Source organism: Montipora capricornis, chromosome 3, assembly GCF_036669925.1.
Source record: "Montipora capricornis isolate CH-2021 chromosome 3, ASM3666992v2, whole genome shotgun sequence".
Lineage (NCBI taxonomy): Eukaryota > Metazoa > Cnidaria > Anthozoa > Scleractinia > Acroporidae > Montipora > Montipora capricornis.
Genome location: NC_090885.1, coordinates 19,143,876 through 19,169,325, shown reverse-complemented (window position 1 = coordinate 19,169,325; position 25,450 = coordinate 19,143,876). Strand labels below are relative to the sequence as shown.

At 39.4% G+C, this 25,450-nt stretch overlaps 2 protein-coding genes across 5 annotated transcripts in view; one reads left to right on the top strand and one right to left on the bottom strand.

Annotated features, from left to right (window-relative positions):
* LOC138040835 (ankyrin repeat domain-containing protein 17-like) overlaps window positions 1-8,634 on the bottom strand; it is a 22,341-nt gene extending 13,707 nt beyond the window's left edge. Inside the window, exons 1-5 of one of the 3 annotated variants that reach the window (XM_068886512.1) lie at window positions 8,515-8,634; window positions 5,598-5,754; window positions 4,488-4,586; window positions 3,063-3,161; window positions 108-206 (exon numbers count right to left, since the gene is read on the bottom strand). In XM_068886512.1, the coding sequence (XP_068742613.1) occupies window positions 108-206; window positions 3,063-3,161; window positions 4,488-4,586; window positions 5,598-5,754; window positions 8,515-8,528 (468 nt within the window). In that variant the 5' untranslated portion in view covers window positions 8,529-8,634. Of the gene's footprint in view, window positions 1-107; window positions 207-3,062; window positions 3,162-4,487; window positions 4,587-5,597; window positions 5,755-6,384; window positions 6,520-7,841; window positions 8,018-8,514 lie in introns of those variants that run through there. The other 2 variants (XM_068886513.1, XM_068886514.1) reach the window with 2 other exon arrangements.
* LOC138040836 (uncharacterized) lies at window positions 8,589-25,450 on the top strand. 2 transcript variants are annotated; one of them, XM_068886516.1, is made up of 15 exons: window positions 8,589-8,713; window positions 10,196-10,695; window positions 13,133-13,194; window positions 13,913-13,969; window positions 14,062-14,116; window positions 15,052-15,143; window positions 15,480-15,593; window positions 15,899-15,990; window positions 16,087-16,148; window positions 16,402-16,454; window positions 17,209-17,335; window positions 20,864-20,949; window positions 22,502-22,615; window positions 23,026-23,127; window positions 25,126-25,450. In XM_068886516.1, the coding sequence occupies exons 2-15, from the start codon at window positions 10,662-10,664 to the stop codon at window positions 25,183-25,185; spliced, it is 1,110 nt and encodes a 369-aa protein (XP_068742617.1). In that variant the 5' UTR covers window positions 8,589-8,713; window positions 10,196-10,661; the 3' UTR covers window positions 25,186-25,450. The 2 variants fall into 2 exon arrangements, with proteins under 2 accessions (XP_068742617.1, XP_068742616.1); XM_068886515.1 differs by lacking the exon at window positions 8,589-8,713 and adding an exon at window positions 9,805-10,116.

The following is a 25,450-nucleotide window of genomic DNA, read 5'->3' as shown; positions in this document are numbered from 1 at the left end:
TTACTAGTAAAATAATAAAATTAATTAATTTTTTTTGTTTTACCCATTGAAAAGATGTATTCTTTTTCAAAGACTAAATCCAAAATATAAAAGCTATTGAGCCTCACCTTGCTTTTAACATCAAGTCTAGCTCCTGCTCTGAGTAAAATCTTAGCAATCTCAACATGGTTGTGTTCACAGGCCCAGTGAAGTGGAGTCATATTTAGCTGTTCAAAAACAATGATATCCTTCATCTGCATGTACTGTATAATAAATTATGAACAATCTCTGCATAAAAACAGAGTAAGAAAAATACAATTCATGCTGTGCTAGAGGAGGACAAGATCCTTTCAGGAACTCAACATTTTTATGAAAATAAAACATTTCTTCTAACCAATAATTTATTCATGGCTGTTGGCAAAAAAAATTAATACTCTCTAAATACATTTACATAACTTTTTGAACATTCACAATGTGAGCTACATGTATTAAGACATATGTAATTTTAATGGGCCAGTTTTTTCTGGAAGTGTGTTACACTTGTACATGTAAATGTGCAAGTCCAAAATGCTTCAAAACTGGAAACCAAGAGCCATGTGCATACAGGTATGTATGCATGTATTATCTACCAATACTGAAGTCTAGGCTTACATGTACTGTGAGTGTGTTTTTGTCAAATTCAGAGGGTTTTACATCACAGTACAAAAAATAGCAAACCATTATCAGTATGACTTCACAAAGGGAAGGTTGTGTTAGGAAATGACAAAGACTTGTAACAGCATTTCTGACATCTCACTTGTTTACAAATTTTGGAGAAACAAGGTCCAACGTGACATCAAACTCGCAAAATTCCTTTATTACAACAATAAAATCAACGACCTTGCTCAAAGCAACACTAAAAAATGGTGGCTGCAAATCAAGAGAAAGCAATAGGTCCAGATGGCATTTCTAACAGACTACTCAAAGAATTCGCCCCTGAGTTTACACCAATTATAAACGATATATCTATGACCAATCATTGCGGGAAGGGCTCCCAGCTGACTCCCTGAAAAGATCAATTATTATACTAGTTCTCAGACCTATAGCGTTAACCAGCTGCTTAGCTAAAGTCTTGGAAGGCTTCACCCATAGAAGGTTACTCAAACAAGTAAATTGTGATATCGACCCAAGACAATATGCTCGGGAAGGTCAACCAACTACACAAGCGCTGATCTATTCACTCCATGCGATACACCAGGCAGTTGACACAGGAAACTGCTGTGTTCGCATGTATTTTTCGCCGACTTCTCAAAAGGGTTCGATATAATCGATCATAACATCCTCCTTCAAGAACTGTGTTCTTTGAATGTCGATCAGACTCTGTGTGTCTGGATAAGAGCTTTTCTGACCAACCAAACCCAAGCGGTGCGAGTCAGTAGTTCCCTGTCTCTATTGTGCCACACCCATGGTGGTGTCCCACTGGGAACTTAACCTGGAATTACGCTTTTTGCTATAATGACAGACTACTTGGTGATTGGCACTCACGATTGAAGTATGTTGACGACACAACCGTTTTTGAAATAATGCCACTTAACTCGGCAGGATTTTGCTGTTAGAGATATATATAGTTTACGTCATAGAAAGTGCGGCGTACAGGGTTTTATTCACGAGTTGTTTGTGTCAAAAACCGTTCAGGTTTTTGACACAACCAACGAGTGAGTAAAACCCTGTACAAAGCACTTTCTATGTCGTGAACTGTTTATTACACATAAGACGAGAATTTTCATTAAAATAGTTTTCTGAACGCAAATGAGAAACAAAAACTCACTAACAATAGAACCAAATGCAAATTTAATTTAATTCAATAACAAAGTACGATTTGCACGAGATGCACGAGATGCACAAGTGATTGGCATGGAAATCCCTTTACGCTATCGTTGATTGGTTATACTTCCACATGTGAAATAGCTGTACGCCATTCTGATTGGCTGTATATTAGCCTTTTCCACATGTGAAAATAAGGGCAACCCTAAAACCCGGAATCCGGAATCACAGTACAATAAAGAGAGTAAAAACTATCCTAAACATTCATAAAAGCTAACCTTAGGCCTAATTAGGCCTAAACAAATGTTTTTAGGCCTAATTAGGCCTAAGGTTAGCTTTTGTGAATGTTTAGGATCATAGTTTTTACTCTCTGTATTGTACTGTGATTCCAGATTCCGGATTCCGGGTTTTAGGGTTGCCCTGAAAATAAAGCGTATAGATTTGTACAAATGAGCTTTATGGAATAAAATTCTCATGTTATGTGTAATAAACATAAGTACTGCACAGAACACAGTATGAGGTTTAATCCAAAAAAATGTAAGGAGATGGTCCTGAACTTTATGGGAAACTTGATAACAAGACCCCTGTGTATATATAGGAAACAATATTGTAGAAAAATTATCATCAAATAAACTGCTTGGAGTAATCATTAATGAGAACTTGAAATGGAACTGCCATTATGTTGACTACACATACACTGTATATTACCGCTAAAGCATCAAAGAAACTATCTGCCCTCAGATTATTAAAGAGGGCTGGCATGCACGAACAAGACATGTTGAAAGTCATCATAAGTAGCGTTAGACCGATTTTTGAATACGCAGTACGGGTGTGGCAAGACATTCCCGACTATCTGTCGCACTTAAAATCATATATCCTAACAGTTAAATAAATATAGTCAAGCACTGTCGTCAGCCAACGAGACTACACTTTCCAATAGACGAGAGCTTCTATGTCATAAATTTAGGGCTGAGATGATGGACACCCATGATCAACCATTATCATGCTTCGTGTCCACTGCCGTAAAAAGAACTAATCCGTATAATCTTAGACCTTCTTCTTCTCAAAACATTCAATAAATTTTAAGACATCAGTCAAAGAACTTTTTTACTTTTAAATATTTGTCATTTACATGTAGGTATCCGTACATTTACATGTAGGTAGTACATGTATATCAATACATAGCTTTAATACCACTACTGTTAGTTTTAACTGCTTGTTAATTCAGTTATCTGCAAGAGAGTGGAATAAATGATATTTATTTTATTTTAAGATCTTACCATGTCTGCATTGTTGGTGCTGGCTCCAGATGAAATGAGAAGCTCTACAACACGGGTATGTCCATGCTGAGCTGCCATGTGCAAAGGTGTTCTATCCACCTAATATTGAAAGTATTGTTAAGGCTGCAGGCAAACTCCCACCATATTTGCACCAAAGAATTTAGTAAATATTGCTAATTGAACTGAGTGGAGTGCAATTTGGTCTGAAATGATACGAGTGATTTCAAAATCAAACAAGCGCACAGCACGAGTTCGATTTGAAATCACAAGTATGATTTCAGACCAAAATTGCACGACACGAAGTTCAATTACGACTTTATTGCATGCATTTAGAAATCACAATTGCTGAAATGTAGGGTTTTAGTCAGAGCCAATATTTCATTAATCTAGTTGGGAACGAAAGTTGACAAATTCGCCACACAGTGGTTTTCTTTGTCCTTCATTTTCCTGCAATGTGATTGCTTACCTTAAACAAGCCTTGAAATTTGATTGCTTGTTTTGTTTTAGTGTTCCTTTCTCATTGGCTGGGGAAATGGTGCGATTTAGAGCTAAAACTAGTGCGATTTAAGAATAAATCACACTGCTCAGAGCCAATCAGATTGCAAGGATCACCACGTAATAAGACCTTTTATTACACGTGTATATGACTAGCTCCCTGAGCGGGCAAGATGAACCAAATCACGTGCTGTGATTGGCTACCCGAGCAGGCAAGATGGAGCTATACTGCCCACTCGCAATTTCTCGCTTTGTCCCGCAAAATCAAAGATAATTTTTTTGGTGTTTTATCCCATAATTATCAAAAATCCTTTATTGACCAAGCTTGTTTGGTCAAGATGGCTGGATATTGGCCTCAATCTTTTTTTGTGTGTTTATGGACCTTGACTTCGTCTCCGTTCATAACCCACAAAAAAGGAACTTGAATGGCTAATATCCAGCCATCTTGACCTCACACTTGGTCAATAACCCTTATGTATTATAGTGATACCGGTGTTAAATGAGATCCAACAAATCCTAATAATAATGTGTAGGACAACACTGTATAGTTTACATATACAGGTAATACTGTACATGTATAAAATCCTGGCTTAAATACTACCTCCATGAAAATCATCATTGCTCCAACATTGCTGGGAACTGAGCAAAATGATCTGCCATTAAATTCCAAAAAAAGACATGCTGGAAGTCGTTGGCTTTAAAACACTATACGCACAATATCACAAAAAGGGCCACTGCTGGGTGGTGTGCACAGTCATGCAACATAAAGCATCCACTAATGTTGGGACTTATAATTTCAACTTGACTACTGTATATGCATGGCATTTTAACTGTACATGTAAATACACAAAACCAAAATGCAATGATATGTAGTCATGTTCCACATTTCACTAAGGCTACAAAACTTAATTGCATGATGGAATAATTTACCTTTGTGCGGGCATCTCGACTGACTCCAGCTCGCAACAATACTTCTGCGGTCTGGGTATGACCATGCTGAGCAGCCAAATGCAACGGGGAAGTGCCCAGCTAAAATAGTTCAAAATATTAAAAAGGATGAATATAATTTTACTAAAATTAACAATTATTCACGAAGGCGAAGTGATTATTGGTGAATATTCACTGAGACAAAGTCGAGGTGAATCACTGAGCCTGAGGCGAATAATTAGTTTAGTATAAATACACAGGTGATTATTTCAAAAAAGAGAAAAAAAAAACATTTCATCGTGAAATCATCTTCACTTACAGTGGCAAAATGACTACTGGCAGCCATTTTATCCGTCGAGGTGATTATCGGCTGATAATCCGAGATAGCGAGCCAATGAGAGCGCGCGCTTTTGTATAATCACCTGTGTATTTATACTAACAGTGTATATTAGGTGAGTACAGGGTACTTTTGAAGTTCAGAAAACCAATTGATGAGCTAAGGACAGAACGTTGGTAACACTTCGCACACCTTAGTACAAATTGTACTGTCTAGTGCACTGACAATAAATAATTATTGTTAATTAATAATTGTCATTTAATTAATTAAGTCAACCCGAAAATATTCAGCTGCCATCAAAAGTTTTCAAAACCCATAACTTCAGTCTGTCATTTGAAAGTGATCAGAGAATCTCGAGTGTCTGTTCCAGGACCCCTTTGACTAGCATTTGACCCACCCCAACTTAACACTGGCAGTTCAGGAAAATTTTAAGGTTTTACAGTTAAAAATCAAAAACATTTTTTGCAGTTTTCTGCTCAGTATAATATAAAGATGCACAGAGGGCACAAGCAAATTTTCGGGCTATAAGCACTTTACACAAGACATCCCAATAGTCTATTGACCCATCACACCCATGGTTCAACACTGAAAATACATGTACAGTACCCGTAAAGATCACCCACTTTTTCGTATACCAAGTACCTATCACTGCCCCTCTGTAAAAATACTTGGACTTGAAAACCTGGCAATCAGTCTGAACATGTTTTTACAAATGACCTCCCAGACTTCCCACCATAGAGTCCTTATTACATAATTATATGGCATGTACAGCATACCCAGTCAGTTGTAAATGGTGCACCAGATGCCATAAGCATGCTAACTTCCTCTGCTTGGCCTTTGCGAGCTGCCTCTAGCAACCGCTTTCCAAGGTCCACCAGGGAAGACTTCTCCTTCTCTTTCATTCTAGCAAAATAGGGTTCTTCCTTCAGAAACCTAAAAATTAACATCTTCTTAAAAATGAACATCTTCTTAAAATGTAAAATTTTTTATTAAAGTGGAGACAGACCCATGAAGAGGTTTATATATACACATGCTGAGTTGTAAATTGCAATCAAGAAAGGCTGGCTTCATTAATTTAGAATATTTTATTAAAGGAATGCACTTTAACTACAATTCCATGTATGTTGACATGTGCACAATATTATAAAAGAATTATATATTAGCCACTTAATTAAACTACTCTAATAATGCCCGGAAAAAATTTTGAGTAAAAAGGAAAATGACATTCTAAGCAAGAGATCAATACGGCGTACAATGTACTGGTACAGTATAAATGAACCAACTTATTTTGCTGCAAAGAAGCCTTTGAAAAAGCTCTGGCATGAGTTGTTCAAACGATGGGTAGCACTATGCACCGGATAAATCACTATCCAGTGGATAAGTAATAGCGAAATCAATTGCGCTATCCATTGGAAAGTGATTTATCGGGTGGATAGTATTAACCACCTTTTGAACAACTGGGGCCAGGGTTGAACAGTTGCACAAGTGTGCTACACCTTTCTCTAGCAAATTAGGAAGACGTCAAAAGAACCGGAAGAAAACGAGAAACACTCAATATTCTACCTCCTAAAAAACAGCAAAGTTTCTTTGAACTCTGAGGAAACCCTTCCCCTCCTCCCTCCAAAATTGAAAATGATCCTCTGTTTGATGAGAAGAAAAAAGGTGGCAAAAGGTCAAAGAATTTCAACAAATGATGTCTATGTTTTCATGATTATTTCTGGAAGCACCCTTAAGATGAGAAGTAATATTGTCGAGCTTGAAATTAAAATCAAAATGAACTCCAGCGATAATAACTTATTTAAATAGCTTGAGGTTAAGTGAACGCGAAAAAGTTTAACACTGATCCTATTAAATTTGTACGACACACTGCTATTTTTAAAAGCTCCTCGATGTCTCCGAGAGATAGGATTGGAATGAAAACATAAGCAAAGGCAAAATATCATAAAAACAAAATTTAGAGAATCTTGGGTTCTTGCAAAAACTCGAAGTTTTATTAAAACAAAATGCCACGCGATGTAGAAATTATGAAGTTTGAGTAAGAAATTCGGCATTTATGGCCTTGTTGCCAAGGCCTTGCGAGGTTAATTTCTTATCAATTCTTCGCCGCAAAAGGTCAGGGAGCCTTCAGCGGCAGGCTTCAAAATGTAATTTTCATGGAAATTCACTTACGTTGAACATGTAACTTTGTAATAATGTAAAAAAAAACAACAGCTATGACAGTTTTACGCCTTTCATAATTCCTGCCACGTCGTGGATGCTGACAGGAAAACTTCTAAAAGCAAAACTGGAAGATTTCGCAAAATCTAGTGGTGACCCATTAAATTAAATTAGCGCATATTGCAAGTCCGGAAGTTCATTCCGCCATCTTGTCTTCGGGAACTAACATATCAACACCAAACAAAACTAACATTGAGTATGATAAAACAATCTAACTGAAACACAATGGCATAAAAGCGAAATAATTCGATAAAAACAAACTTTGAATCTTAAAAGCCAAGGTAACCGAACGATTTAAGCTTCAAGCTTCTTTTAATCGAACACAAACTGCCTCATCGAGTATCGACAAACGTAAATACACAGTCACAACATGAAAGCTTCGCGATGTCCAGCAACACAACTAAAATATAAGAATTTCCAAAACAAGTCTCTTTTCTCGAAGTATACAACAACAAGGTCTGCTATTAGTTGGCTGGGAGAGTCGAAATAGAAAACATACGTTGCCCTAGCCTAGTTGACATCCGGAGTTACTAATTTATGCAAAATACAACACAGAAAAACTACCGGTTTAGGCAAAATGGATTTGTACCAAAGGTATGTAAAATCACGACTTGTTTAGACGTCTAGCTTCTTTTTCAATGCAGTCTAAAGGAAATGAAATTTTCAGCTTCAAATACAACGCGAAACACGAGGAGTCAGTCACGCTCATTGCAGAGGCGTCCAGAGGAAACGAACACAACACGGAAGCGAACAGCGATCCCGCCTTCAAAACTTAGTGCGGAGAATCGCAAAAAAACACTCACCTTTAGCGTTTCCCTTGTGAAATTTAATCCAAGTAATAATCTTCGTTATCCTAGAAATTCTTTGCGCCAAAATAAATCATACCATACAAAGGTTTGTAGAGGTAAAAATGGCCGGAAATTCGCAGCGGAAGCACATGGTTGCTTCACGATACTCAACAGAACTTCCTTTGCTCCATGGACGCCATGACGCATAGTCACGTGATGTTTGTTTAGAAAGAAAATACCTTTCATTAATTCATATACTTTATAACTGAAAGCTCTTGTTTTGGATAACTTGTAATCTAAGGCTCTTACAAACCTTAAGATGTAAATGAAAATATATAAATCAAATTTTGTTAAGGTAGAACCGACATCTTGATGAGAAATCCAAGACCAAGGGCCAAAATAACTTGACCAAGTTTCATTTTCTTACTACCTCGACTTACTGAGTGGTATTCAATTGCCCGTATGTTTCATCTTGCCGCCAGAGAGTTTCACAAAAAAACAAAATAATTTTCGCTGAAATTTTGCTGCTCAACCAGCTACTTGGTCGGATACTGCGATTTTCTTAATTCTGCGGAGTCTCATCTTCAAGCGCCAACGGCCAACTGCATTTTGGCTTCCCTTCCAGCAATCAAGCCGAGAGTTGACTGTGAATCACGGACAAATCAATTGAAGTGTGACATTAACCTACCAATCATCAATCATCCTTGGTTCCCACGGTACATTCGTACTTTCTGTAGGAATCTTTTTACTGAAGAACCATAATGGTATTCGAGCTGCGAACTAAGCAAGAACTCCATTTCACTTTCCGGAGGCGGGGTCGACCGGCTATGTTCGAAAAGTTGATTGAGCCAAACAAGGATCAAAGTTGTAACTCCGACCCCGAGAAGGTACCTCCTACGAATGAGCATCCTTACACTCCTACCTTCCCCTACCCTACCCTTCTTGGGGTAGCCCGATCAATTTCTTTTTCTTGTCTTTTGAAGGAGCCCCCCCCCCCCCCGGGGGGGGGGGGTACTGCCATATATGGACTATATAGGTATGTGCCGCTGTGAAGGGTATGGTTTTCAAGCAGTTTACTCTAGGATAGAGTATATAAATCACAGCCTTTCGGTCTAGAATAGGGTATCATTTTTCACGAACTGACCAGACTAAGGAAACCAGAAATTTCCACTCAAGAATATTCAAAAATCAAATCGGCAAAGTTTAAGTTTACGTAACTCAGCCTCAACAGTGTCAATAAATGGCTATCATGAAACACCTCTGGATATTATTAACTGCCAAGAATCGAAATTTAGACGGAAATCGGTTGGAGTTTACTAGTTGGGTAGCAAAATTCAGCTGAACTAGCTCTGGTATAGGGTAAGGGTTCCAGGGTCCCAGCGGCACATCCCCACCCAGAAATTCCTAAAGTCCCCCCCCCCCCCCATCCCCCGGGGAAGGAGGTAATGTGTGGCCCAATGTGTGGCCTAGTGGTTAGGGGGCTTGCCATGAGAACCGGGGATCCCGGGTTAGAAACCCGTTCTGACCACTCGTTGAATTTGATCCTGGTAGTCCCTGATTTTATCTTCTCGGGTGCATTTGTAAATACCCAACTGGTTTGCCTCCGGCCACCCCGGGATTCTTAGCAGTTATTAGTTTCCGTTCCACCAGCTCTTTTGCGCTCGGGAAAATAGGACTTTACCCAAGGGCAGTGCGTGTTTTGTGTGTGACCGATATTCCCGCAGTGAAACTGCCCACGGGAAATCACTATGGATACATCAAAGAGAACAAAAGAATTACCCATGACATTCAGACCCAAGTGGTTTATCTATGGTTTAAGCTTTTACACCGAAGCAGCAACTGTCAAGAACCGCAAAATCTGGAGCGCACACTGGAATGTGAAATTGGCGCTGAAGCCGCGTCACGTTTACTCGTCTCAGCAACAAGCATGACAAACTTTCGAGGTTCCCTTTGAGTATTTTTGAATACTTTTTGAATGCTCTTTTCGATTGTTGTATGAGAAGCACAAGAATGACTGTAATCAATCCGTGCATTTCGCGGTTGTGGATATCCATGATGAATTAATTTTCCTTCCAAATCCTTCTTGGTCAAAAGTTCACCTCGGGTAATTACTTGTAATGTAACCGATATATCTAACCTGACCTCAAACCCAAGCTGATGCCAACCCAAGCCAATTACCCACGGGGACACCTCGGGTAGAAAGTGTGTGTAACCGCGACTATTGCTGTTGTTCTGTTGTTTCGTTTCGTTCATTGTGTTTAGCCGCTAATCGGCTATGGACTGTTCTATGGTGAGTGGTCAGTTACGTATCCATTGTATGTATATTCCCGTCATCTCCCAAACTTGTCAATGCTTTCTTTTTCCGATAGATATGTTGTCAATGGGACTCTGATTTCAAGTTGAAGTTCTCCGCGTTCCATTGTTCCCTTGAAATTGATGGCGCTGGATAGGAAATAGTGGAGAAGGATCGTGAGAGAGAGCTGGAGAAAGCAGGCGGGAAAGTCTAAAGTCATCCAAGCACGTGATGGCCAGCGGCTATTCCAAGAAAGTTTCGGCTCTCTATTACTCAATTTTACTTTCCCACAGTCTTTTAGTTTCGTTAACCAACTTTTTAAACCGCTGCATTAAAAAAGCGGCATAGTTTCCGAATGGTCGTTTGCTTTGGACCGGAGCAAAAATGCCTCCACCGGCTCGCTTTAGCCTGTGATCTTCCTAGACGCTCGGGCCGTTCAGTTTATGGTTTATATCGGTACATACCTGTAGGTCGTTTTAATATAAATTGCGGAAGCTTACCACTCGGAAATTCGAAAGCCCGAAAAGGAAAGTTTAAGGGCAATGGCATCCAAGCCTAGAGTCCTCGTACTTGGAGGTGAGAGTAGTGTTGATCATATTAAATTCGCCGGTGCCTCGTGTTGTCAGCTGGTGTTTCGTTGACTTCCGTGCAATATCTACAATATCGACTTGAATCTCCTTCACTTTTATGTAACATAGTCTTTTGTAAGAAACACACGCAGTTATTTTTAGGTCCTGTTTACCAACTGCCCCTCTTTTGCTTTTGCCAATATTTTATGGGCGAGAAAGTACGCCACAGGAGTCAAAAAGATATTTTGTGATCCGAAGGTTTTTTTTCTCTAGGTGTGGGGAGTACTGGTACGTATTGGGAAGGCCGGGAGAGTAATCAAGGTTTATGCAGGGGAGATAGAAGGGGGGTGTTGGTTCAGGAGAATGCCTTTATTTAGAGCTGCCCTCTCCTTTCCCGATTATACTGGCCCCTTCATGTAAATGATCAGCAATGTGAGACTTTGACTAAAGATAATATTATTGCAAATTATTATTGTAGTTATCATTAATGACATCATGATTGTTATTGTAATAATATTATTGGATGCAATTAAGAAAATGAGAAAGGTTATTATGCTTTTCTAGCCTCTCATGCAGTGGGTTCATTATCCCTCCCACCCCTGAACTAAAAACCATAATTAAATTATGATAATTCGAAATATTTACGTGCACCGGTGGCTCAGTTGGTTGAGCATCGGGCTGTCAGGATCTTAGAATAACTGAGGAGAAAGAGCTGCCTTTGCAATTTCATCTGCAAATGGTTAGACTCTCAATTCTTCCTGGATAAGGACTATAAACTGTAGGCCCATCTCACAAATATCTTCTATGTTCACAAGTTCCCAGTGGGACAGTAAAGAACCCACACACTATTCGAAAAGAGTAGGGGATGAATTCCCCGAATTTGTGGCTGTCCTTTTCTCTCTAGCAGAAGGGGGTGGCTTGGCAGTGATGTCTCTAAAAAGGCTTGCAGTGTATGAGGCTGCCTAAGCAGAAAGAGCCATAAGTAAAAAAAGGGACTTTGCCGAGTGCTGGAATATGTAGATGTAGCTGTTACGCAAGGAAGTTCTACTCACCTGGAGGTTGTTTCAGGGAGGATCTGTATCCAGATTGAATTTGAATTTAGTCTTATATATATTGGTTTTTGCGGAAAGAGGCAAACCTGAGGTTACCTGGAGAAAAAGCTCTCGTAGCAGAGAAAAGAACCAAGTTAACAACAAACTCAACCCATATGTGGCCTCTAGTCTAGGAACCAAACCCGGGCCACATTGTTAGGAGGCTAGTGCTCTCACCACTCTGCCATCCCTGCACCCTAACTTGGCCCCCCCCCATTCCTTGATAGCAGAGGTCTCTTTTCTTTTGCATTTGCTGCGGTGACCTCTGCCATGGGTTGAAACTCACTGTGTTGAGCATGCGAGGTGGTCACTTGGCAACCGAAGCCTCGTGTGATACTTTGTGTTTTGTGGGCTCACTTAACAACAGCGTAATCACTGTCAAGGAATGTGTGGGACACTGTATCAAGTCACATTCAGCAAACATATCATGGGGCATGCAATTTGAAGATATCTTTCAGATATTCCAAAATAAAATATAAATAAATAAAACTCCTTTTGAAGGAAAATAGGGAGTATTTTTTAGTGCCAAATGAGCACCTAAGGCATGAGCTTGTAGGGGGCTCTGGGGCATTCCCCCCCCCTTCCTGGAAATTTTACAAATTTAGCTTCTCTCAAGTGGCATTTCCTGCAGTTTAACATCATTTTTGTTGTTACCAATGCTTGTCTGCCATTTTTGGAGCTGCTACGTTGTAAATGGTCAGTAAGGCTGCTGGCTTTTTGAGTCTGCACAACATGGGGTGTTCAATGGAGAGACTGGACAAGGCATTATAGGATAAGAAAATAAGTTACATTTTACACTCAGATCACAAAAAAAAAACTTAAAGTGCCACTGTGATGAAAAAAATCACTTCCTTTTTTTCTTCAGATTTTGAAAGTGTGTTTGCTTAACACCTGACTGGCAAAAATGGAACTTTGATTTTTATCCAAAGGCCGTTTACTTTGGTTGTAAGTTTTGAATTTCATGGTGTGGTATTACTCACATTCAAAACTGATGGGGCCTTAGAGGGTTGGATCCAGGAAAAAGTGACATCAAAGTCTGAATGCCCAAAACTCTTGCTCCCCCTTTTTTATTCTGCGGTATACACACGCATTTCATTCTTAAACTAGATGGACAGTAAAGCAGCTGCTACCACTAAGGCACCTTATAATATTATACAGTATGCTTTTGGCCTGATCTTCTCAAGCTGTGTGCTGAAGTCATAATTCAGTCCCTTAGACTGAAAAGGAGACCCGCTAGCAGGGTCATAGTTACATGTATTTATTTTTTCATTTATTTATGTATGTAATATCCATTTATTTTCTGTAGGCAGGGGTAGATAAAGATTAATATAAATAATATTATTTTAATTTCAGGTCTTGGATTTATAGGCCGCAACCTTGTATGTTTTCTTGTTGAGCATGAGTTGTGTTCGAAGGTAAAAATTTGAGTGATTTACGGAAAACATGGTAGTTGGTCGTTGGCCATCCATAAAATACAAATTTTCACTGTTGCTATAGTTTCCATTGTTTTCAGTTGGTACCAAACTGGACAACATGTGTTGACCAGTTACTTCCCTGCAACCAGAGGTCTCTTTTCTTTTGTGTTCGCTGGGCTGACCTCTACCATGGTTGGAAACTTGCGTCATGTTGTGTTGGCTCATTTTTACACTGTAACAACAGCTTAATTTACTGTAAAGGAATGCATGGGACACAGTGGGCTCAAGTCACAGTCAGCACACACTTCATGCGGTTTGAAGTGCCGTCAAAGATTGTCATGTATACCAGGTGGATCAATAATTTGAAAGTGAGTTTCAACCCATGGCAGGCTTGTCAGCCCAGGAAATGCAAAAAGAAAATTTAGACCTTTGCTAGTAGGGTCCAAGCAGACCATTTGGGGCGTTACTAAACATGGGAACGGAACGGAACGGAATATACTGGAAAAAACCGGAATACGGCGGAATGAGGCAGAATGACACCAGAATGAGACTTACACACAGGTCAAAGATTTAGAGCCAAGTTCCAGCTAAATAATATTTACATGTATTCAAAATTAACATCTACTGGTAGCTTTTAAACATTTGCAAAATGCGAGACCAAAAAGGTTAGCAGTAAACTTAAGTATTTTTGTTCATGTTTTCATTCCGTTATTTCCAGATTCGAGCTGTGGACAGAGTACCTCCATCAACTGCTTGGCTAAACAAAAGGCATTATGTAAGATCTATATTGCAAAGAATGAAAAGTCACTTTCAAGAGCACATGGACACACATTCTTGTAAAACTATCAAATAATGTCTCTTTTTCAGGCAGCATTTCACCACAGTACTGTTGAATTCAAAAGTGCAAATCTCATCAACCCTGGTACAGTATAATTAATTATACATGTACTGTGATCAAGGTTCGCACTCACGTTGAAAAGTCAGCTAGCTAGAGAACGAAATCTTAAAATTTTTCAAGGTCAGGGAATTATCAGGAAATTTTGAAAACAGTCAGGAAATTTGAAAAAAGAGCTCAAAAGTCAAGGAAATTTTATTTCTCTCATCTGGATAAATTTTCTTGATATAAAAAAAAAATATGTTTCCTTGCTATCTATGTGCTTTGTATGTTCGGCAAAACAATGCAAAATTTACTGTTATTTAACTGACTGAACATTATTATTTTTTTTTTTGGTCCTGTCCTTGGATTACTAGAAAATCCTAAACGATTATTTCAGGGAAATTGCCTTTGGTCAGGGAAGAGTCAGGGTCCAATTTGGTTTTCATGCAGGTAGAGTGGGAACCCTGATGATAATTATATTCCTGTTTTGTCACCAACCAGTACAGTATTTTGAAAGATGTCACTGTTTTAGTTAAACACAAAAAGTGACGTACATGTACTATAAAGTCGTGGTACATTTACCCTAGTATAATAGACACACGTGGATGATTTGTTAATCAACCATAGATGCATACAGAGCTCTGTGATAATTTGTTCAATAAAAATTAGCCTTAAATGGTAATGTGTCTGTAAATTTACATGTTATTAGATGTTATCTGCTGTTCTTAATAAATTGTTTTTTTAAGGTCCTCAGTCACTTTCCTCACCCAGTAAGGCTTCCGCCTCTGTGTTGCTGTTTGTTGATCGGCATCTTGGGTAATTTATCAGTCATGCTTGACTCGGATTTCAAACAAAACAAGACATTTGAAGGGACCCCCTTTCTAGTGCATCTTCGTGTTTAAAGCTCATCCATTTCATTTGGTTTGTAGAAAGTATTTTGTATTCCCCATGAATAAAATGTTCTTTTTCATATATTACAGGTAGTGTGGAGAAAGCATTTTTGGATGCTGAGGGGGATTTTGATGTTTGCATTAACTGTGCAGCGGAAACAAGATATGGACAATCTGAGAAGGTCACTAGGTTTCTTTGAAAATAAATCCTTTTTCTCAATGGCTACACTAAATTAATTGTCTCTTAAAAGAGCACGGCTGTGCGGATTACACAGATGCACACGGAACTGTTTTATTGGGAAGAGGCTTATAATTTATGGGAGGCAATTGAAGAGAGACTTGTTTTTTTTAATTTTGTAAATGACCATTGAAGTTTAGTTACCCTAAAGTATTAAAAAATATTTTTGGAGCAGGAGGCAATGTAAAGAATTTAATTATGACCAAAGTTTTAGAGATATCTACTTGAAAATTTTCTACAGGTCTTCATTAATTTTATGCATCATGTTTCCTTTTGATAGGTTTACGAAGAGGGAATTTTTAAACTTAGCATGAACTGTGCAAAGCAAGCTCTAAAGTGCCAAGTAAAGAGATATATAGAAATATCGACAGCTCAAGTGTATTCATGTGACAAAGTAAGATTTTGTCAGTATTTGGTAGAAATGTGGTCAATCACCAGTTGGTGGTAAAATTTAATGAATGAAAGTACTTTTTGGTGCACTCATCTCAAGTAAAACAACAATATCCTCAACAGCACTGCAAACTGACCAGGAGCTATGCCATCAATGACTGTATGGCTAGGTGTTGGTTTTCATTAAAAGCAGGTTGCAAAGCGTCATCTCTTCATCTGAAAAGTTGTCACCTAAACACTCACTTACAACAGTAATAAATTATAGTCACTGTCATAACGAGATTTCATTAATCAATGTTTGCATCGCAGGGTGAAAGTGTCGAGAACAGCAAAACATCACCTTGGACACTTGTTGCAAAGTACAAACTATTGGTGGAAGAAGAACTGGCCAAACTTCTTGGGTATTTGAGATTTATTATGAAAGGTCTTATAAGTGCCAATTTTTTCTGGGAACAGTTGTAACTACATGTATATGATCATTTTGTCTTCTTTTTTAGTTTAAACTTCATCATTGTTAGACCAGCAATAATATATGGCATCGCCGACAGACAAGGTCTAAGTAAGAATTCTTTACAGTTATATTAGATCTGGTGATGCTCTCACCACTTTGCCACCCCTACTCCCCCTGCTATTAATTTGGCAAAAGCTGTTGGTCTTAGCTAGATTCCTTGCATATTTCTACATTTTACTGTTGTCAAGAAATTGGCTCCAGTTGTTACCACTAAATAGTAAATACAGCCATGTAATATAATTGTAGAATGATTGACATCCATTTTTCCTCTCTAACGTGACCTTCATGTTACAATCTTCAGCACCAAGATTAATTATTGGAGCTGTTTACAAGCAAATGGGAGATAAAATGAAGGTAACCACACTCAGCTACAGCATGTCCCCCTCATGTCCCCTTCTCCTCTCCCCCTCTCCCTCCTCTGCCCCCCCCCCCCCCTTCCCCCCACGCACACACACACATACACACTTTCCCCTTAAATATTTTGAGATAATTGTATTCTTGGAATTATACCTATCTTAAGCATTTTTCAAGTGGTTTTTTCACTGAAAAAATGACTTTCAAGTGTAGCCCTTATCAACTCGGGAAAAAAAAAACATGTTTTCTGTTTCATTCACCACCATAGTTCCGCCTTCATTTGCAGTGCAAAGGTTGTTGAATTTAACACTGCATTTCAAATGACATCCAAGTAAAGGTTGGAAATTTTTAGCCTCCCACGCAGACGTTCTTAGGGTTCGTCACGCGTTCCTCCCCCACTAACTTCTGCCTAAACGAAAAACCACTTCCGTTCAACGGCTGTTTGCCCACTATTTAAAGAAACCAATCAGAATTGCCTAATTGTGTTTTGCATAGCCAGCCATATGCGGCGAAGGAATGCCACATAAGAGACGAGTTCACCCAAAACTGGAAAACGTCCTCTGATTGGTCGGTAATTCACGAACGGAAGTGTTTTTTTTTTCAGCAGACGTTAGTGGGAGAGGAACGCGTGACGAAGCCCTAAGAACGTCTGCATGGGAGGCTAGGAAATGTTAAGATTTGTAGGCTGTCCTCTTTTCAGTAGTTCATAAAACTAATGATTGCACTGTGCTAAACTTAGTATTAATTTTGTTAGCTACTTTGGACAAAGGATCTAAAGATGAGCACAGTCCATGTTAACGATGTTTGCAGAGGCGTTTGGCACCTAACAAACCATGGTAACAGTGGTGACATATTCAATCTGGCAGACAAAAGCAATACTAGTAAGACTTGGGTTGATATTTCTTCATTCCGTTTGTGTACACTTATTTAGCGATGCTAAACTGGGCATACTCCAAAAGAATGGAAGTGCGGAGGATAAATATAAAAAAGTGGGCCCAGTACCTCCCATGACGTACTCCATGAACTGATAGGCCATTTCCGAGTTCAAGTCTGCCTATACGTCAAAGCGAGTCTAAGTGCGAAGTTTTTGTGATGGTAATTAGTTCTACTTTACATATGAATGAAAACTAATTTTCATAAGAAAAACTTCACACTAAGACTCGTTTTGAAAAGGAGGCAGACATCAACTCGGAAATGGCCTATTTATTTGCTCCACCAACTTCCAAGAGAGCTACATGGGATTCACGGGTATTTCGCACAGAAGCATTCAGCACAAGTGTCCCTCTTACTCCACCCCCATCTTTTTCACAAATTTTACTTCAGGAGTCTCTTTTACACTAAATGTGATACTTGATACCAGTAAAAGTGATTTTCGTCTTTATGTCACCCATTGTTATTACAGTACCAACCGGAGGTTTTTTGGCTGTTGAGACCATGACTTGTTTTGTTTAGTGGTTGGTACATTTGAATATTAAAAAAAAAAGGGATGACAGTGTTTGGAAGCGGTGAACACGGCGTTTTACGCGGGATGCCTTTGGCAGACCACCTTTAAGAGTGTCGTATTAATCATAGTTTGATATGTGAATTAGCCACGTACCTGTCACGAAGCGCTTGCCTTGGTTCTGTCATGTCAGACATTTCAACTTGCATGTCTCTTTTTATTTTCGCGCGGAAGGTAATCGGAAAAGCTCGCAAAGACTTCCTAACAAACACACCACTTCCCTTCTTCGAATTATTGCTTTCTCAGACTGAATGTGCAGAAAAAGGTATCCCACAAGTGATCTTCAGCTTAAAGAGCTAGCAACCTAGGCCGCTTTAAAATAGATTTTGTCGATCAAGCGCGATAGAACAGCGATGAACGCGAGAATATTATATTGCACCTTATCTTCATTCCCGGTTCCAACCATAAATAACTGTCATGAAAATTGCTTTTATTGAATGTGAGTACATACAAATAAGATTCATTATAACATAACTTGGATAAAACGCGCGTTCTGATTGGCCAATTGATCATTTCTATTTGCCCATCGGTGCACGCTCGCTGACGACAGCTGACGTGCGATCTAACTTAAGAAGAAAATGCCGTCACGAGCGCATCAGTCCTAATTTTCCGAGACATATTTTCCTCCTCTTAGAATTGGGGTGAACCTCGACAGAGCTCAAAATAGAAAGATATAGCCCTAAAGATTAATCAGCAGCGGAAAAGGAGAATTGAAGGTCTTAAAGCGACGAAAGAGCGTTTCGTGTTTGTACTGCTTTTGATTTCCAAAACACAATCTAAACTGTGCTTAAATATTCAAGCAGAATCGCGGAATTGAAATGGATTTTATGAGACCAGGGAAGATGCTACAGGAAGGTAAATGGTGTTTTGGAATGTCGATTTTCTTCTTGAGATTTAGTTCATCGGCCATTTGAGTTGAAATAGTGTAACGTCGTTTTTTTTGGATTGGAAAAGTCGTGCTGTTTGCGATAGCTTGATCGCTTTCAACAGAAGCGAAGCATGTGCAAAGACAGCGTGTTTGTGTCGACGCTCGCAAGAAAGTCGAAATGTTTTCTCTCCTAAGAGCAAATTATTGTTGATTCCAATAAAATTTTTGACTGGGAAAACTGTTTGTTCATCATTTTGTCTTGTTAATTCAAAGTTGTCTTAAAAAAGCAAAGTTGTGTTGACATCGTCTGTTGACCAAACTTGATTTATGCAAATACAAGCGAAACACGCAGGAGTGGTGTTCACGATTATGTTATAAAAGAAATGGTAAGCGTGCAGCGTGCAACTATCGAGTTATGGACGCACTTGGGAGGTTTGCTAAGCACTCAAGAAGCTAGAGTCGCACTCGGCTATCGCCTCGTGCGACTCTTACGCTTCTCTTGTGCTTAGCAACCTCCCGCGTGCGTCTATAACTCGATAGTTGCACGCTGCACGCTTACCATTTCTTAATTCATAATAACGCTTGAAGTCGCAGAGGAAATGTTCGATTCTCGTCACGTAACCCTAACCTTAGAGCTTTTACCACATCTCTTGTGAGTCTCAGTGGGCTTCAAGGATCAGTGACATTTGCAACCATCCTTTACATTTTGCACAAACAAAAGTATCCCACGTAAAGGCCACTAGGCGTCTTGTTTACTACTCAAATTAGCAGTGGGAGGTCAGTCAAAACGTCATGCACAACCCATGGTCGTGGTTTTTCTCTGTCACATGGTTCATATGTTGTAGAAACTTAGCACTTCACATTACACTTTAATCAGTTAAGCAGGGCGCGACGAAAGTGCTGTCCGATAGCCCGGGGCTACTGGAATGACTTGTCGGGCTAGCGTTTTCTTATCGTAGCTTGCCCGACGGGCAAGCACCGTTGGTTTCTCTTTTCTGATGATAAATTGAGCTTTTATACCACAAAGTGTGTAGCAGAAAGCTTCTGAGAGAAAATGATAACGTTATGAGACCAAATAATCGTAGCGTGACAACGTTTTGCGCCGCATTTTAGTTGCGTCCGTAAATAACGTCATGACTTTTTCTGCTTACATAGCGACCGAAATATATTTTTGAAATGACAATCTTTGCCGACTGACAGCGTGCAGTGCGAGACAATCAGTCTAATTAAATTCCAGCCAAGTCACGGTGCAGTGGATTTTCTCGGAAATTTAGGTGCGTTTCGTTGGGAAACTATTGTTATTGCGCATACATTCTGCGCATCTCGAGATAATCTGGTTTCCTACCGTTGATGCTTACTAATACAGGGATGTTATTGCGCGACTTAAAACTATCCGGAAAAAGTAGATCTTAGTAAATACTCTTGGTATCCAAAAAGAAAATTGCGGGTAACCAGGCATTTTTGAGAAATAATTAAGATTCAGTTTGAGAAAAAAACGCCATACATTGCTTTGTATTTTAAAGCTTTTTACAAATATTATTTATGAATTATCTTTGAAAAATGGGTGGTTACCCCCCATTTTCTTTTTGGATTTCGATAACACTTGTTAAGATCTACATTTCCTACATAATCATGAAACGGGGCAAAAATACCCTTAAATAGTAGGCACCGTCCTTAAATACATCTGATTATTCTTTATGAACAATTTAATGTCGGGCTAGCTCGTCAGACCTTCGGGCTAGTAACCTCAAGTAACAGCTTGCCCGAAGGGCAACTTCATCTTTTCATTTTCGTCTCACCCTGTTAAGTCTGGACAACCCATGAATAGTCTCTTTTGGTTTTGTTGGGGATCCACTCAGGCTTTCTCTTGTGTACGTTTCTTTGTCGCTTGCATGTGAGAGATTATTTGCATGCTCAGAACTTCTGCACACCAAATCCTTTTTCTTAATTTTAATATGCACTCATCACTGAATAAATTCACTCGAAAGCTAGACGTTAAATGACAATTAGACCACGCTAATTGCAGTTTTTTTCTCTTAGCCCAAGGAAGTATCAGCAGTTTTGTTTGCAATATTTTTGGAATTCAGCATGACTATTTTGGAACTGTCTTATCTAACATGGCACGGGTAAGTCCTTTAATAGCAAGACACAGGGCACACATCTTTGAGATACTAGAGATGAGTCACGCAGGAATTCACGCTTGTGAAACCCCCTGTTCGTTGGCCACAATTCCTCGCCCCGACGATGGTGACGACGGCATAACCCGAGACCGATGCTATTTCAAAAACATGTTCGTTTGCACCTGCATTGTAAGCTATTAGAGAAATTTACTACACGTTTCAATACAGCAAGCGCAAGAGTCACGCTGAGATTTGGGTTTTTGCGAAAAATCAAAGAAACTTGTTTTGGTCTAGCTGATTGCTTGCTTGCCTGCCTGTTAGTTTCTGTCATCCAGCAACATTTCAAAACGATCAGACCAGTTAGACTAAGAGAACTTTGATTCTTCAGCCTGCTTTTTGCCGTTTTACATAAACGTGGTGCTCCTCTTACTCTGTTTGCCAGACGTTCCTTGATTTCCCTTTTTAGCAAGAAGAAAATGAAACCTTGATGTCGTCCTGGACTTTGTAAGAATAATTCAACTCTCGTTTGTTTTTGTTATGGAAATTTGCACTGCTTATCGTAGCGATGTGATTGGATAAGTCCCCGCTTTGGCTGGGTTTTCATGTATGAAAATTGTTCCGCGACACGCAATGCCTCTTGGTTGAAGGTGGGCCTTTAACCAGTTTGATTTTTAACTCCTGCCCAATGGCTTAAGGGTGGAAGTGACGTTGCATTGACGTCACCTTGCGCATGCGTGACAGAACATCAAGGAGATCCGTGCAGAGACTTAGTTTCCTGTTCGTTAGAGAAGGAAATCAAGGTAACATCTGCCAAGCACTGGGTATTTTTCTCCAGTCTGATGCCAGAAAACGCCATGCAGCCCACACCAATACGTCTTTCATGAAACTACTGTACGGTAACACTGACTGAGTCAGGCTGAATAGTTTTGATATCCTTTGTCCCTACAGAGTGTTTTCACTCACGTGATCAGCAACCTTGTTTTTCCACCAAAACCGAAGAAAACGTTTGCTTGATAATAGAGCTCACTTAACTTCCCGGAGGATTAGTAAGGAACACCATCATGTTCACCGTTCCATTGTTTAGGAACACGGATATGGCCGCCGTGAGGTCACGTGAAAACACTCTATTTAACAAATTGATGTCAGTTTTTCATGCGTCTGTCCTGTTATTCTCCAATGCTGTTAGTGATCATGAATTGCTTCATAACATTGTCAAAGTAGCTGTGGATCCACGAGGCGATATCCGGGTGGATCCGCATGTTATTGCATTGTTTTTTTGCAATAACAAAAAGGCAGAGAGGTCAAAATTAAGTCAAAACACGAGAAGAAAGCGAGACAAAAATGCGAGAAACTTTCATCTGAAGGGAGCAATATCGCGTCATTATCGCACAAATTATAAATTTATGTGTCTGTCCGCTTATTGACAATAAAAATTAGCCAATGAGCGCGCGAGAAATTTTGCAGTCATTGCAAAAACCTTTATCTAAAGCCAAATATTCTCGTCTGAACCCACTGGCCCACTGACCTTGAAGTACATATTTTTCGTTTTGTCCTTAAGCTCAATATGGCTAGTACTGTAGAGGATTCAAATGAAAAACACCTTTCTCCTTGGTCAGAGGCATGTGAGAGAGATGGTATCCACACCACTCCCCTTAGTCCTTATCTTGATCTGGTAAGTGAAGCCACAACATGACGAATAGTGAATAAGTGATAAAACTTACCCTTGATGGCTATCGATAGAGATGGTACTGTGTCAAAATTGTTCAAAGGGTTAGTATTTGTTCCTTTCTTGATATCATACGTACCGAAGATTTCGATAACAGGTTACTCCAGGTACATCTGAACGAGACCGGGCTGGGACTTCAAGGAGACTGCACCCTTAGCTATAATGTACATTGGGTATAAAGAAAAACCCTGAATGGAAGAGTTAATAGAGTATTAGCACTAGTATTAGTAATTCGAAGGTTCGACTCCTGCATTTTCTCCGAATATCCCCGTATCAACATCAAAAAAGAAATATAGCGGTATTCATTATGGATCCCTTTGCAGTATTAAATTTAATACCTTTTTTTGTATAAACAGGAGCTTCTGTACGACAACCACCTGTGCATTAACGGGTCAAAGATTGAAGATACTGGTTTCGAGTATAACTTTCCCCAACTGACAGTGGAATCTCTCAGAGAGGTGAGCCTCGTTGCAAAAATAAAGAGTGACTTGTTTCCATATCTCAGAATGCCCTTGGACGATGGGCGCCTGGGAACTAAAATCTAAACCAAGCGTCCATTGTGCAAGGGTATTTTGACATCGCAAAGAAGACATGACCCTCATTCAATGCACCCTTCTTACAACTCGCTATGGTCAACCGCGTTACAGCAACTACTGTGGCCGAATTGTTCAAAGCACCTTCTGCGGTACATGCGGTTAATTACGGTAGATGGTTTTCACATTACTCTCATGACCTCCGTGTGGGTAGACAAAATCAGTAGACCTCTCATCAGCTTCTTTTTTTGGGCCACCAGCATTTGTTGGACGTTCATTTCACCCTTTTTTTTTTTTTTTTTTTTTGGGGGGGGGGGGGGGGGGCGGCTAGGGATTGCTTACAAACATAGCGACAAGCGCATTTTCTTTTTGCCCTAAACAAACAAAAGGGCGACCATGTCGATGGCGCAAACCCTTCCTCCGGGAATCAAATGTATAAACGGTAAACGGTAAACTTTATTAAATACTCCCATCAGGGCTTTTCAGTATCTATTTACAATAATTCAAAGGCCTGTCTCTAAAAACTATATATATAATCTAAAAATTACAAACTATAAAAAAATAAAAATTAAAAATCCTCCCAAAGCAGATTCTGCAATTTTTGTTTAAAAGGATCCAACTGGAGTTCTTTCATGTCATCAGGCAGGGCATTCCACAATGTTGTTGCTCGATAGTGGAAGGACCGTAAGCACTTTTTTGAAAAAAACTTGGCCTCAGGCTCTGATTTCTTGGGTCAAATTTGATGCGTGGTACCCCTTCTTGGAAAACTGGGTCCCCAATGTGAAATAATAGTAGACTTTGTGGAATTATCGAACCGACCATAATTAAGTTGAAAGGAAAAATGGTCGAAGGATTCAGTGTTACGAGCGTACGATGGAAGGTAGTGTACTATTTTCTTCCCATGACAATGTCAATTTTTTTGGTCCAATCATGGCTGCTGCGCCAATCAGAAGTCTGGTATAACAAACAGTTAAGTTAATATTCACGGAAACTTAGATTAACAGTTCACCTAACAACTTGCGATATGATTGGCCAAAAGAGTACATTTGCATGATGACGCCATTTGACTACAATTACCAGAATCCTACAGGTTTTGCTTGTCTCATGCTAATTAGAGCTATTGTTATTTTTACCCCACTCGGAATACAAAATTTAAGTAAGAAAAGAAGAACAAACTTAACTCAGGGTCTTAAAATAACTGAGGACAAAGTGCTGCCTTTGTAATAGACCTTATTCACGATGGCCGCCATGTTGGATTTGCTATTATCATGCAAATTAGCTTCACACTTCTGAGGGAGCAAACAACACAAGTTCGAGAGGTTATAACGAACATCTTAGCCACGGAAATGATTTGTTTCACGTTCATTGAATGTTTATCACCTAAGTAGTGAAATAGAATGATTACACAAGGTACTTTGTTTTTTTTAGTCACCCCGAAAAATGAGCTAATATTGAAGTAGAAAGTAAATGTACTTTTATCAATGTTATTTCAATATTTCGACGAGCCGATTTTCCGAAAATTGCCTTTTTTCCAATGTTTGCCCCCCCAGCATAACACATGGCTAATTTGCATGACAATTTGAAAACCAACATGGCGGCTATCGTGAAGAAGGCCTATTACATCCGCAAATGGTTATAGTCAAGGATAAGGACTAGAGGCCGTAGGCCCGTCTCACAACCCTTCAGTGTTCATAAACTCTGTGGGACGTTAAAGATCACACGACCGGAGCATGGAGTTCCCGGTGTTGTTGTCTGGTCTGAATTCTGAGAGCCACACATAACACTATTAGGTGCTATACCTTAATTTATTTAATAAAGTGTTTACTTACTATATGCAAAGCGATAGATACGATCAAACAAAGTTCGCTAATTCAGTGCTAAGCACGAACGCACGGTGTTAAAAATTTCTCCATATTATCACAGGTTCTTGCTGATTATGTTGAAACGCGATTGTTTCCACCTTCATTGGCTGACCCAAGCTGATGGCGCTACACGATGTGATGCCAGAGTTGTACACGATTGACACGGGCCCACTACTCGCATGTACAACTGCTGGTGGATAGGAGCTGTGGATGCTGAATAATTCAATGTGAAGAATCCTCAGTACTAACAGTGATGCGCCAACATCAAGGACATGAAAGTGGAGAGTTTTGAAATAAAATAGAGGCTAAAAAAATCTTGTCTTTCTTGTTCTCGCACATTTGCAAATTTTAGTTGTTTGGCATCCACGAGGCTAAATAAAAAACTG

Coding starts and splice junctions, on each gene's coding strand:
- LOC138040836 (XM_068886516.1), top strand. CDS start 10,662: ATGGCATCCAAGCCTAGAGTCCTCGTACTTGGAG. Junction 16,149..16,401: donor CGCCGACAGACAAGGTCTAA/GTAAGAATTCTT, acceptor TACAATCTTCAG/CACCAAGATTAATTATTGGA. Junction 20,950..22,501: donor TCTTATCTAACATGGCACGG/GTAAGTCCTTTA, acceptor TTTGTCCTTAAG/CTCAATATGGCTAGTACTGT.